Source organism: Pseudophryne corroboree, chromosome 2 (genome assembly GCF_028390025.1).
Source record: "Pseudophryne corroboree isolate aPseCor3 chromosome 2, aPseCor3.hap2, whole genome shotgun sequence".
Taxonomy (NCBI): domain Eukaryota; kingdom Metazoa; phylum Chordata; class Amphibia; order Anura; family Myobatrachidae; genus Pseudophryne; species Pseudophryne corroboree.
Window position 1 is genome coordinate 423,233,811 of NC_086445.1, and position 13,855 is coordinate 423,247,665.

Below are 13,855 nucleotides of genomic sequence, written 5' to 3' on the forward strand. Positions count from 1 at the left end.
AGTATTATTCCCTTTTATATAACCTGGAGAACCGATCCGATGGCACCACCTCCCCTTACGACTTTCTACAGGCGAAGGCATATTTAGAAAAGGTGTCCTACCCCGTCCTATCCCCTTCAGATAGGGAAGCATTGGAACTACCTTTTACCCAGCAAGAACTGGAAAACGCTCTGACCTCGACACCCTCTGGCAAGAGTCCAGGGCCGGATGGCTTCACGCTTACCTACTATAAACAATTTAAAGATCTCCTCTCCTCCTATCTCCTCCAGGCCTTTAATTCTATCTCCGCAGATACCCATTTCTCAAACCAGTCCTTAGAAGCCCACATTTCCGTTCTCCCTAAACCCAGTAAAGACCCCTCGATGTGCTCCAGTTATAGGCCCATATCTCTTCTAAATGTCGATGTCAAGCTTTTCGCAAAACTAATGGCAAACAGACTGAATGTATTCCTGCCTTCTCTAATTCACAACGACCAGGTGGGCTTCGTCCCGAACTGCGAGGCTAAGGACAATACCACCAAGGTATTGAGCCTAATTCACATAGCATCCCAGGGTAGCTCTCCCACTGTGCTGCTATCCACTGATGCCGAAAAGGCCTTTGATAGAGTCAGTTGGGGTTTTATGAGGTCTGTACTGGGGCACATCGGATTGGGCCCCCTAGCACTTGGCAGAATTATGGGACTTTATGGATCACCCACAGCTCGGGTCCGAGTCAACGGATCCTTATCCGACCCCTTTTCCATAGGTAACGGGACACGGCAGGGCTGCCCACTATCCCCTTTACTCTTTGTCCTCTGTATCGAAGCTTTTGCTAGAGCTATCAGGGCCAATGATTGCATTACTGGCCTGAAGGTTGGTGATACAGAGCACAAACTTTCCCTGTTTGCTGACGATTTATTAGCTACAACCCGGTTTCCTCCCTCCCTCATCTTATGCAGGAGCTGTCCAATTTCGGATCACTTTCCAACTTCAAGATCAACATGTCCAAATCCTGCGCCCTGAACATCTCCACCCCCACCCCCCCGACACAGTGGCTAAACTTAAACAATCCTTCCCCTTTACTTGGAATACCTCCCATCTATCCTACTTGGGAATACAACTGCCGAGCGATCTGTCCCGTTTGTTCACATTGAATTTTGTGCCCCTTCTCCGAACACTCAGGGTTGATTATAGCAGATGGTACCTCAAACCACTCTCTTGGTTGGGGAGGGTGAATGTTGTGAAGATGAATACTCTCCCTAAGCTACTCTACAAACTTCAGGCTCTTCCCATACGGATCCCAGACTCCTGGTTCAAGTCCATCCAACTCTTGATACAACAATTTATCTGGTCTCGGAAACGGCCTAGAATTAGCCGGTCCACTGTGATTCGCTCCACCCGATGTGGTGGTTTCCAGTTACCTGATATCAGAGGCTAACTATTGGGCAATTTTGCTTAATAGGGTTCTGGATTGGACGAGGAGTCGGGACACAAAGCAGTGGGTGGTTCTGGAGGGGCTTTAAATGCAACAATTCCCAGAGATTTTCCCTTGGCTCCCTTCCCTCCCCAAGCTTCCCTCCCCTCACCCAACTGTCACCGCGACCCTCTCCTTCTGGAAAAAAGCTTGCCGCTGGCCCTTCCTCTCTTCCGATTTCGGCCCGTTGACCTCTTTTCTAGCCAACCCCGACTTTCTACCTGGCTTAACACCCTCACACTTTCGTGATTGGGCCCTTGAAGGTCTCTTTAGGGTAGGCCAGCTGGCGACTTCCTCAGGAGTTAGACAGTTTTCGGAAGTGCGATCTAAATGGGAAATCCCACAACATGATTTCTGGAAATATTTACAGCTTAGACATTTTCTGCATTCCAAACACAGATATTTTCAAGCCTCTAGGGAACTAACACAGTTTGAGAGGTTGTGCGTCTCTACATGCACCCCCCAGCACACTGTTTCCACACTTTACAAATTATTACACAGCCCCGGTGCTCAGACGCCCCCACCCTTCCAGTTAGCTTGGGAGAGGGATCTCGGGATTCAACTATCAGACAAAGACTGGCGGATGATATTCCTCAAATCCCATAAAAGTTCAGTCTGTATACAAGTTAGGGAAACCCAATATAAACTTTTAATGAGATGGTACAGACACCCCTCTCTCCTCCACTTCATGTATCCTGGAGTGACAGACAGGTGCTGGAGATGTCTTAATGCCACTGGTTCCCCAATGCACATCTGGTGGAACTGTCCCCTACTCCGACCATTCTGGGTTGATGTCATCTCCATTTCCCAAGACATACTTCATACCCCTATCCCTACTGACCCGGCCTTTTGGTTGCTTTCCCACTCTTCAATATCACTGGCTCAGCACAAAACATCATTACCTAGCCACCTGTCTAATGCAGCAAGGGCAGTTATCCCCACTCTATGGAGATCTCCATCTCCACCCACGAGGAAAATATGGTTCACTAGAATCAATTATTATATGAATATGGAGAACATCCTCCTGGTTTCCAGAGATAAACTCCTAGAGTTCATGACCACTTGGTTACCTTGGATAGAATATACGTCCTCCAAAGACTACAAAGACTACATTTGCGCCACCAAATGATATAGCTCCGCAGTTGATCGATTAAAGAGACTGCATTACACCTCCCCCTCAGTTCGAGGGCCCCCAGGCTTGGTCACACTATGTTTTTCTTCTTTCCTTTCCTTCATTTCATACTTCGCTCTTTTCTATAGCTTTTCTATTACGTTACCTATGTTATCACGATTACACTCACTGTATAGATAAATAGCGAGTGGGTGGGTACCACGTTGACACTATAGAATACCCTACTATTGCCTGTATTTACACCGACCTCCAGTGTCTAGGGTGGTACGCTACCCTGCTCCTTATGGCTATACTGCAATTGACTTTAATTATATGTTTTGAAGCTCTTTTGTCTAAATGTGATGTAATCTTCATATTTTCCTAAATAAAAACAGATTATACAAAAAACAATATTATACAACTACAAAACCAACCGTGGAACTTTAACACAACAAGAATATTAGTCTGTTAGAAACATAAAAATTGGAGCCACAAATAACTCGCAATAAACAAATATATTATTATCAATAAAAAATTTAAAAATTATTCTGTGGCAATAATCACATCTTGCACACAAAGGCCTATCCACAACAACATACATTAACCAAAAAAACCATTAAATAAAATGTATTAAACATTCATGAAAACACATAAGTCACACTTCATTTAAATGGGGGGGAAAAAAACACCAAATTTTTTTTTTTTAAATTAAATTTGATGCTGCAAAAGGGACAGGACAACTGCTAACTTCACAAGACAAAGGGAAACAACATAACTATTTATGCTAAAAAAAACATCACCAACACATTTCAATAATTAAGCCACTTACAAACAGAATCAGCTACAATACATTTCACACAACTAAGGACAAAGCACATATGTTAAAATAATATAAATATTGTACCACAAACTCACCATCCTGCCTTGGACGATCCTAATCCCAGACATAAGTCGCACCAACCACTTCTGACGGTATAAGGGACCGCACAGGCTCCTCCCAATCACGATATGACGCTCTGAAGGGATGGCCACCCCCTGTTTGTCTGGCAGACTTTGCCTCCTTGGCCATCTTCGCCTTGACACAGCGCTTGATATCGTAGAAACGCTTACGACACGTGTCCTCGGTCCTCCTCACCACACCCTCACTATTAACTGCCACTACTACCTTCCCCCACAGAACACTCTTCCTGCGTGAAGGTACCTTGGCAGCATCATGGCCAAACAGCTGATGATGATGTTTCATCAGCTCCCGCACCAATGCGACATTCTCTGCATAGCTGAACTTTACATTGCGCCCAGTCTTTGTAGTGGTGCGTGGCTGCGAAGCCACAGCACCATCACTGTCACTATCACTCGAGCCCGCAGCAGCAACCTCCCCCTCCTCCTCACTAACCTCCTCCGCCTCACTCACCTCCTCCCTCTCACTCACCTCCTCCACCTCACTCACCTCCTCCACCTCACTCACCTCCTCCACCTCACTCACCTCTGAATGGGACATATTCCGGACAAACAACAAATAACAATTATAAAAAAAAAACACACAACACACTCCTCCACTACCACTACACACCACACACCAAACACACACACATACACTCACACTCACAAACAATGACAATAGACTGAAATTTTTTGTTACAAAGACAAAAAAGTAAACAGACTTTTAAATAACTACACAACAAGTATGACAAGACTACTTACACACACAGTACAGCACTCAGCAATCGCAAAAAAACCACCTCCAAACCACAAAATACTCCAAACTACTCACCAACACCAAACACCACTTCCTCTCACCTCTCCACTAGCTAAACCCACGAGGTTCGGACGGTTTGGGCCGGTTTTATAGTAATGAGCACAGACACTCCTATATCAGGAAACAAACCAATCACGGACGAGTGACAAAAACGAAAGTTAGAAAAAAATCGCGTCCTGGAACGGAGAAACACTGCCGTAACATACAAATGACGCATTCGTTAAAAAAAAAACAACACTGCCGCAAAAACACAAAAATCGGCCGCATTCTACCTTTAAAAAACACGAATGACATTGACATCGAAAAATGAGAAAAATCTAAATACGACAGCTTAGTAAATGAGGCGTAAAAAAAAACAAAAAGTTGCAAATTCACACATTCGATGTCATTCGTGTTTAATTACACTCCAAATCGACACAGATACGAATTTTAGTAAATATACCCCAATGAGAGTAATTTTCACACTTCTGAATCATAATTTGACTTTTTTTTTTTTTTTTTACAAGGCCTGTCTTTTATATCAATAGATCAGCTGAAAGAAATTCATGTTTTCTACATCTATGTAGCAATGTCTGCTACACATCAGGCATCGATAATAATGATGTATATGGACATTTTTCATAGCCCAAGTTTTTTAGAAAAGCTGTTTTACAAGAGCCCTTGATTTAGCATTTAATCCATCAACACTTGGGTAATTTGAGGGAATCCAGATGTCTAGTGAAAATATAATAATCATGACATTTATTTTTTTAACTGAAATATGCTGGTTTGAAGGCATGTACAATATAATATTAGGAAGCGATAGAGAATACTCCATGTAACGTAACACGTTACCATTACTCCAGACATTTCCTGCATAATCTTCCCCACTAATCGACATTTCCCTGGTGGAGACCTGAGTAGATAAATGAGCTCCAGCAACTCTGCGGCTCATATCTACTTGGTGAATTAATTGTATTAACATGGAAATGTGCAGTTTCATTCACTAAGGGGGTCATTCTGAGTTGAACGCTAGCTGCCGTTGTTCGCATCGCAGGGATCAGGATAAAAATCTGCATTTCTGCGCATGCATATGGACCGCAATGCGCACGTGCGACATATACGGATACAAAGGCCTTTGGTTTTGCACAGGTTCTAGCAACGTTTTCATTCGCACTGGCGGCCGCAAGAAGATTGACAGGAAAAGGGCGTTTCTGGGTGTCAACTGACCGTTTTCAGGGAGTGCTTAGAAAAACGCAGGCATGCCAGGGTAAACGCAGGCGTGGCTGGCCGAAGACTGGGCGGGTGTGTGACGTCAAAAGCCAACCCACCAACGTTAGAATCAACGCACACGAAGAGTAAGTACTGTACAGGGCTTGGTTTGTTCTGCACAAAATATTTCTGCAAATGCTCTGCTGCACAGGCGTTCACACTTCTGCAAAGTGAAAATACATTCCCCGCTGGGCGGCGACTATGCGTTTGCACAGCTGCTAAAAACTGCTAGCGAGCGATCAACTCAGAATTACCACCTAAGTTAAATTGTTTCTTTGACTCCATTAAGATTAACGTCATGTCTCTTAGCTGGAAGTGAGCAAAACTTTCGCAGCGGTTTCATCTAATGTTCCCCTTATTGGGGGTAATTCCAAGTTGATCGCAGCAGGAAATTTTTTAGCAGTTGGGCAAAACCATGTGCACTGCAGGGGGGGGGGGGGCAGATATAACATTTGCAGAGAGAGTTAGATTTGGGTGGGTTATTTTGTTTCTGTGCAGGGTAAATACTGGCTGCTTTATTCTTACACTGCAATTTAGATTTCAGATTGAACACACCACACCCAAATCTAACTCTCTCTGCACATGTTATATCTGCCCCCCCCTGCAGTGAACATGGGCCCTCATTCCGAGTTGATCGGTCGCAAGGCGAATTTAGCAGAGTTACACACGCTAAGCCGCCGCCTACTGGGAGTGTATCTTAGCATCTTAAAATTGCGACCGATGTATTCGCAATATTGCGATCACAAACTACTTAGCAGTTTTAGAGTAGCTTCAGACTTACTCTGCCTGTGCGATCAGTTCAGTGCTTTTCGTTCCTGGTTTGACGTCACAAACACACCCAGCGTTCGCCCAACCACTCCCCCGTTTCTCCGGCCACTCCTGCGTTTTTTCCGGAAACGGTAGCGTTTTCAGCCACACGCCCATAAAACGCTGTGTTTCCGCCCAGTAACACCCATTTCCTGTCAATCACATTACGATCGCCGGAGCGATGAAAAAGCCGTGAGTAAAAATACTTTCTTCATAGCAAAGATACTTGGCGCAGTCGCAGTGCGAATATTGCGCATGCGCACTAAGCGGAATTTCACTGCGATGCGATGAAAAATACAGAGCGAACGACTCGGAATGAGGGCCATGGTTTTGCCCAACTGCTAACAAAAATCCTGCTGCGATCAACTCAGAAATACCCCCATTATGTAGCTGCCCACAAATTTGGCATTTCTCACCTAATGTGTTCCCAGTTCTAGCCAAATTACACGAGGGCTTACCAAGATATCTTGCTGAAATTGGATCTGAGCAGCGTGACTAATATACTCCCAGGTCCTTACAGAGGCATGGACTTGGGTAATTTGTAACCACCTCCCCCCACCCCTCAGCGTTCGTGACCATAGGATCCAGCTGTGTGTGTGCTGTGTGGTCGATTATGGGGGATAATTCAGTCCTGATCGCTAGGCAGCGATTTTTGCAGCCCTGCGATCAAATAGTCGCCACCTACAGGCAGGGCCGGATTAAGCCCTCGGGGGGCCCGTGGCACCAAAGACAGCAGGGCCCCCCAGTGGACCACCAGCCCCCACAGTCCCCCCCCCCCCCTCCACCCCGCTGCTCACCTCCCGCGGTCACAGGCAACGGGAGCCGCGCTGCAGCAGGTGGAGAAGAGAAGACACCAGGCTGCCGGGGTATGAGGTATCCACGCTGCCGGGGGAGGAGTGCGGCTGTGCATGCGGCTTCCTCCCCCCTCCTCTTGGGCAGCACGGTCGGGGACTGAGTCAAGCAATCTCCAGCCTCTGCCGCCAGCAGCATCTCTCCTGGCAGCAGCGAAGGCTGGAGATTGCTTGACTCAGTCCCCGACCGTGCTGCCCGAGAGGAGGGGGGAGGAAGCCGCATGCACAGCGTGGATCCCTCCTGCCCCGGCAACCTGTAGATCGGTGCAGAGCTTCGGCCGGGGGGCCCCTTAAAACAGGGGGGCCCGGGGTACTGACCCCCGGGGCACCCCTCTTAATCCGGCTCTGCCTACAGGGGAAGTGTATTTTAGCTGTGCAAGTGTGAGATCGCATGTGTAGCTGAGCTGTACAAACAGATTTTGTGCAGTCTCTGCTCAGCCCAGGACGTACTCAGCTTCTGCGATCACTTCAGCCTGTCTGGGACCGGAATTGATGTCAGACACCCGCCCTGCGTTTTTCCAGACACTCCCTGAAAACGGTCAGTTGCCACCCACAAATGCCTTCCTGTCAGTCTCCTTGCAAACGCCCGTGCGAATGGATTACTCGCACTCGCAGGCTGAGAAAACACAGCCTAGTGATCAGGTCTGAATTACGGTACACCCATACTCCCTCAAAATACAGTATGTGCCTCTGGCCATAGCCACATGTCTACAGGTGTGTCCTCATACACTATTGCTGAAGTCACAGCAAACAGCCCCTTCCCACCACACCATGTCCCGGGTGACCTGGGATGCGCCAAGCATTTTTTTCTTGCTCAAAATGTGAAATTATTTGTATAAATAAAGCAACTGGAAGCGACAAAACTACATTGCTAGCTTGCAGTGATCTATGTGATGTGCAACATTTGTATATCTGTTTGCAACTTAGGGGTAAATTTACAAAGATGGGAGTTCTGTTTAAGATGGGATGTTGCCCATAGCAACCAATCAGAGTCTACGTCTCATTTATCTAGCACCTTCTAGAAGATAATACCTGGAATCTGATTGGTTGCTATAGGCAACATCCCATCTTAAATAGAACTCCTATATTAGTAAATTTACCCCTTAGTGTGAATCTGTATGTCCTTGTGGTAAAAGTTGCAGTCCAGCATCTATAAAACATCGTTAGCAGGGTTTTGCATCTAGCTGTTCTGTCAGCCCTATCATAATTTGGGGTGGTCTTCAGGTTGCCGACTGTCGGGATCCCGGCGCACAGTATGCCGGCGCCAGAATCCCGACAGCCGGCATACCGACAGTTTTTCTCCCTTGTGGGGGTCCACCACCCCCCTGGAGGGAGAATAAATAGCGTGGCGTGCATATCGCACCACCGTGCCCGCAGCGTGGCGAGCGCAGTGAGCCCGCAAGGGGCTCATTTGCGCTCACCACGCTGTCGGTATGCCGGCGGTCGGGCTTCCGGCGCCGGTATGCTGGTCGCCGGGAGCCCGGCTGCCGGCATGCCATACCACACCCCATAATTTGCCCTATCCATGCTAAGCCTCTTTATCTGTCCTATGCATGTTATACATTTTAAAATTGTGAGAAAATAAGCCCTGCCTTGGCCCTCCTATATGGTACAGTATGTAGTTGGCTTGTCAGCATTCAGAATGTCTGTAAGCACTATGGGGACCCTGGAACACTGACGCCAAAAGATCGACACTGCTACTTAAAACATTTTGCATCAGCTGTAAACGTGAAATGATTTAAGTAGCACTTGTCGATCTCCAGGCGCTGATGTTCCAGGGTCCACATACTACTTGTTGACATGGGGTGTGATTCAAATGTAGTTGGAAAGAGCATTGCTGCTGCTTACTTGGAAGCAGGAGCGATACTCTAATATGTTAGTGCAGCAGGAAATGTCTGGTACAAGTAGACGCCTCCTGCATGCATGAGTACACTTCCGGCACATGGGCAAAGTACCTAACAATGAGACATTGCATTGGGACCTACCTAATTCATGCCCATTGTGCATGCGTCCTGCCTAAACCACAGTCATCCAGAAAAGTCCATGTTGGGTGAAAATGTATATCTTCGAGGTCCGTGAACTGGGACTGTCCTGCCTAGTTTGTCCCACCTGGGAGGTATGTAACATTCATGGTACGTCAGTTATGCAGTCTCTCTCCCACACTCATGTACTCTTCTAAAACCACCCTGAACCTGTAAAATGTTATGCTAAAGGTTACAATTATGGCGCTCTTGTGTTACAAAATACAATAATAGACATTTCTGGCTAGCTGATCCTGAAAAATAATTATTCCCGTCAGCATCAGATCACTTCAAGTTTATAAAATATGCAGCGAAGAATCTTGCCTGTAGTTTATTATTCTAATATAAAATAATTCTCTTTGTTTGTAGTTCTAGAAGACATAGACAGGCCATATCATCTCCAAATTCACCTGGATTATGCCGATATGGAAGCAAAGTTCAGTGCTGCTATGGATGGAAACATAATAATAAAGGACAGTGTGAAGGTAAGCTGTGTATGTCCATTTCTTTAACAGGCCAATTGTGTGTTTGTGTTTATTCTTACAGTATGTGATTATGGTAATGCATTATGTATCCATATTGTATGAGAACATCTAATGAACGTGTTTTCACTGAACTTGAGTTTACCATACTGCATATAAAGCAGTATACAACTGTGGTATACAAAACTCATCCTAAATCAGACCCTTTTGCTTCTTATACTGTGGAGGTGCACATCACGCCTTAGGGACAGTGCGGCTGATTCACGGGGTTTACGTACTGCTGATGTCGTACATAGTGGAGTGACTTTATTCTACTCTGCCTGTGTCTAAAGGCCCCCATGCATCAGAGAACTATTAGGGCAATGGGGGTAATTCAGACCTGATCACTCGCCAGCTGTTTTTTGCAGTCCTGTTTTCGCACAGTCGCCCCCCACCAAGGAGTTTATTTTAGCTGTGCAAGTGTGCGATCGCATGTGCAGCCGAGCGGTACAAAAATATCTTGTGCAGTTTCTGAGTAGCCCAGGACTTACTCAGCTGCTGCGATCACTTCAGTCTGTCCGGGACCGGAATTGACGTCAGGCACCCGCCCTGCAAATGCTTGGGAACGCCTGCATTTTTCCAAACACTCCCAGAAAACGGTCAGTTGCCACCCACAAACGCCTTCTTCCTGTCAATCACCAAACCCATCGCAGAGCAGCGAACCGCTTTGTACCTGTGCGATGCGCCTGCGCATTGCAGTATATACGCATGCGCAGTTCTGACCTGATCGCAGCGGTGCAATAAACGCTAGCGAGCAATCAGGTGAGAATTACCCCCAAATTCTGCTGAGGCTGCTGCTCCTCTTTGACCCTGAGGCAAGACGTCATGACGTATATCGTGCTACATCAGTCCTAAAAACCTTTCTTTTAAGTCCTAGAGGATGCTGGGGTCCACATTAGTACCATGGGGCATAGACTGGTCTCCTGGGAGCCATGGGCACTTTAAGAGTTTGAGAGTGAGGGCTGGCTCCTCCCTCTATGCCCCTCCTACCAGAATCAGTTTAGAAAATGTGCCCGGAGGAGCCGGTCACAGCTAGGGGAGCTCTCCAGAGTTTTCCTAGAAAAAGTTTTATTAGAGTTTATTATTTTACAGGGATGCTGCTGGCAACAGCCTCCCTGCAGCGAGGGACTGAGGGGGGCAGCAGTGTCCGCCCTGCGGGGTATGAGCCACTGTCTCCGCTGACTGGACACTGAGCTCCAGAGGGGTCAGATCGCTCCCCACCACAGGGATTCGCTCGCCCCAGCAGCATGCCGCCACCCCCTTGCAGAGCTGAAGAATCGGTGGCGAGTGAGACACCGACCCCCCTAGCAAGCTGGGGATCGGTGTGAAGATGGCGGCAACAGGGTAGGAGCGCAGTATTAACTGCACTCCGGGATGGCTCAGCGGTACATGGTGCGGCGCTGTGAGGGGCGTTCTGAGCCAGCGCTACACCCTACACTGGTCCAGAAGCCTGTCGGGGTCCCCTGATCTCAGCCAGCACTCAATCCTCAGACCAGTATAATCACTTGAAGAGCGGGAAGACAGCGACATTCTGGGGGCGGAGCTTTTCCTCAGAGCGGACCAAGCAGTGTTCAGCGCCATTTTACTGCCTGCACAGTGCTGTCCAGGAAGAAGCAAGTCCCTCCACAACAACTCCAGCTATCTCTCACGGGACCAGGGGGTTGTAGAAGGGGGGAGGCTGCAGAACGACTGTGTAACCTATTAAGGTGCGCAGTCAGCGCTGAGAAGGGGTCTCCCTTTGTGTTAAAAGCGCTGTGTGTGGGTTGGCTCCAATCTCTGTGTCTCTCTTGCCATTCTTGGGGGTGAAACTCTGTCTGCCCTCCCCTGTGTGTGTGTGGAGTGTCTGTGGTCTCCATTAAGCAATGTCCAGGGTCTCTGTGTCATATGCTGCAGAGGATATGTCCTCTTAGGATGATCCCATTCCATGTAATCAGGATAGCACTGGTTTAGCACAGATACCAGCAAGGGAACCTGAGTGTTTTTCCTCTATCGAATCTGTGATTTCTCAGACTTCTAATAGAGCTGCACAATCTGAATTTGCACCTCAGGCTTTACAGGACTCTATGGCAGTCTGGCCCAGTTCTGTCACTTCAGGGCCCTCCTCTGTATGTTCCCAAACACGTGTTCTTGCACAGATTAGGCAGGTTGATATGGGTACCGTTTCTGACACTGTGGATGGTGATGGGGATATGTTTGGGGGGACTGCATATCTTACACAAGTGCAGTTAATGCTAGAGGCCTTTAGAGATATGTTTAATATTTCTGATACACGCCTGAGCAGGTTGAGGAGGCTCCCTTCACTGATAAGGGAACCTCGCTATCCTTCCCTGTGTCAAAGGCTTTATATGCTATGTTTGAAAAAGCATGGGTTAATCCTGCAAAAAATTCCAGATCCCTAAGAGGATCCAGGTGATTTTTCCTTTCCCTGTGGAGGATAGGACTGAGTGGGAAACCCGACCGGTATTGCAGCCGGCTGACCGTAAGATTGATAATACGCTCAGATCAGTGTGCACGGCTTCAGAGGCAATGTCAAGTCCCACTATTGCCAGTACATGCATTGCCAAGTCCTTAATAAAGTGGTCAGGCACGTTACTTGAGGATTTGGATAAAATGGACAAAAATGATGTTAAATTGTTTGTGCGTAACTTTCAGGGTTCGGCAGGTTTTCTGACTGAATCCATGAAGGACCTGGGTTCCATGTCTGCAGGAATTTCTTCCATGTCTGTCTCAGCTCGTCGTGGACTGTGGCTACGTCAGTGGTCTGCCTACGCAGAATCCAGGAGAAGTGTGGAGACCATACCCTACACAGGTCAGGCTCTCTTTGGGGAAGCGCTAGATGCGTGGTTCTCCACGGCTACAGCGGGTAAGTCACCTTTTCTTCCCTCAGCTACGCCTGGTCAGAAGAAACCCTTTTCTTCAACTGCATCACAGCTCTGTGGGGCTGCCAAACCAGAGAAGCCAGGCCATCCAACACCTCCTTTTCGGGGAGGTAGGCCCAAGTCCAGAAAACCTGCTGCTGCAGGTTCCCGGGAACAGAAGCTTGCTTCAGGTGCACTAAAGTCCTCCGCATGACGGTGGACTACACGCCTCGGTGGTGGGGCCGGTGGGTGCGCAGCTCAGACGTTTCAGTCATGTCTGGGTGTCGTCCGGCCTGGATCCCTGGGTGCAATATACTGTGTCCCAGGGATACAGGCTGGTATTTCATTTCTCTCCTCACAAATTTTCAATTCAGGCCTGCCAGCTCTGCTGGCAGACAGAACTGTCCGGCAGGACGCCGTCCAGACGTTGGTGGAGGCACAGGTTTTTGTGCCAGTACCACCTCATATGCAAAACAAAGGTTTCTATTCAAACCTTTTCATATACCGAAACCGGATGGTTCGGTCAGACCCATTCTAAACTTAAAAAAACCTTTTCTGAGGGAGTGCAAGTTCAAAATGGAGTCTCTAAGGGCGGTAATATCGGGAGAAGGGGTTTTCCTGGTATCCCTGGATATCGAGGATGCATAACCCCACATTCCGTTTTGGCCGCCGCGTCAAGCAATTCTCCGATTTGCTCTGTTGAACTGTCATTTCCAGTACCAGGACCTGCCATTCGGCCTCTCCACAGCACCGAGGGTATTCACCAAGGTGATGGCAAAGATGATGGTTCTCCTCCGCACACAAGGGGTGAACATGATTTCATATCTGGACGTTCTGCTGATAAAAGCATCGTCCAAGGAGTAGCTGTTGCGGTCCATCGCTCTCACGACCCATCTACGTTTGGATTCTGAACATTCCAAAATAACTTTGGAACCATCCAAGAGGATGTCCTTTCAGGGATTGATCCTCGACATGGAAGTATTGAGGGTGTTTCTTCCACGAGAAACAGCGTTAGTGATGCAAACATCAGTCCGGGATGTCCTGAAGACTGCCCGGGTTTCGGTTCGTCACTGCAATTGCCTCCTAGTTTCATGCTAGGTTTTTCCTGCTGGATCTCCTGGTCAGGTGGTCAGGATCTCACCTGCATGCACCTGAGAATTCATCTGTCGCCAAAAGCCAGGATTTCACTCCTCTGGTGGCTCCGATTAACTCACCTTTTGGAGGGCC

General features: G+C 47.7%; 1 protein-coding gene across 3 annotated transcripts in view; it reads left to right on the top strand.

The window, feature by feature from the left end:
• Positions 1-13,855, top strand: part of EGFL6 (EGF like domain multiple 6) — a 475,748-nt gene that overhangs the window by 54,439 nt on the left and 407,454 nt on the right. For all 3 annotated transcript variants that reach the window (XM_063953516.1, XM_063953515.1, XM_063953514.1), the window contains exon 2: positions 9,619-9,734. In XM_063953516.1, the coding sequence (XP_063809586.1) occupies positions 9,619-9,734 (116 nt within the window). The remainder of the gene's footprint in view (positions 1-9,618; positions 9,735-13,855) is intronic.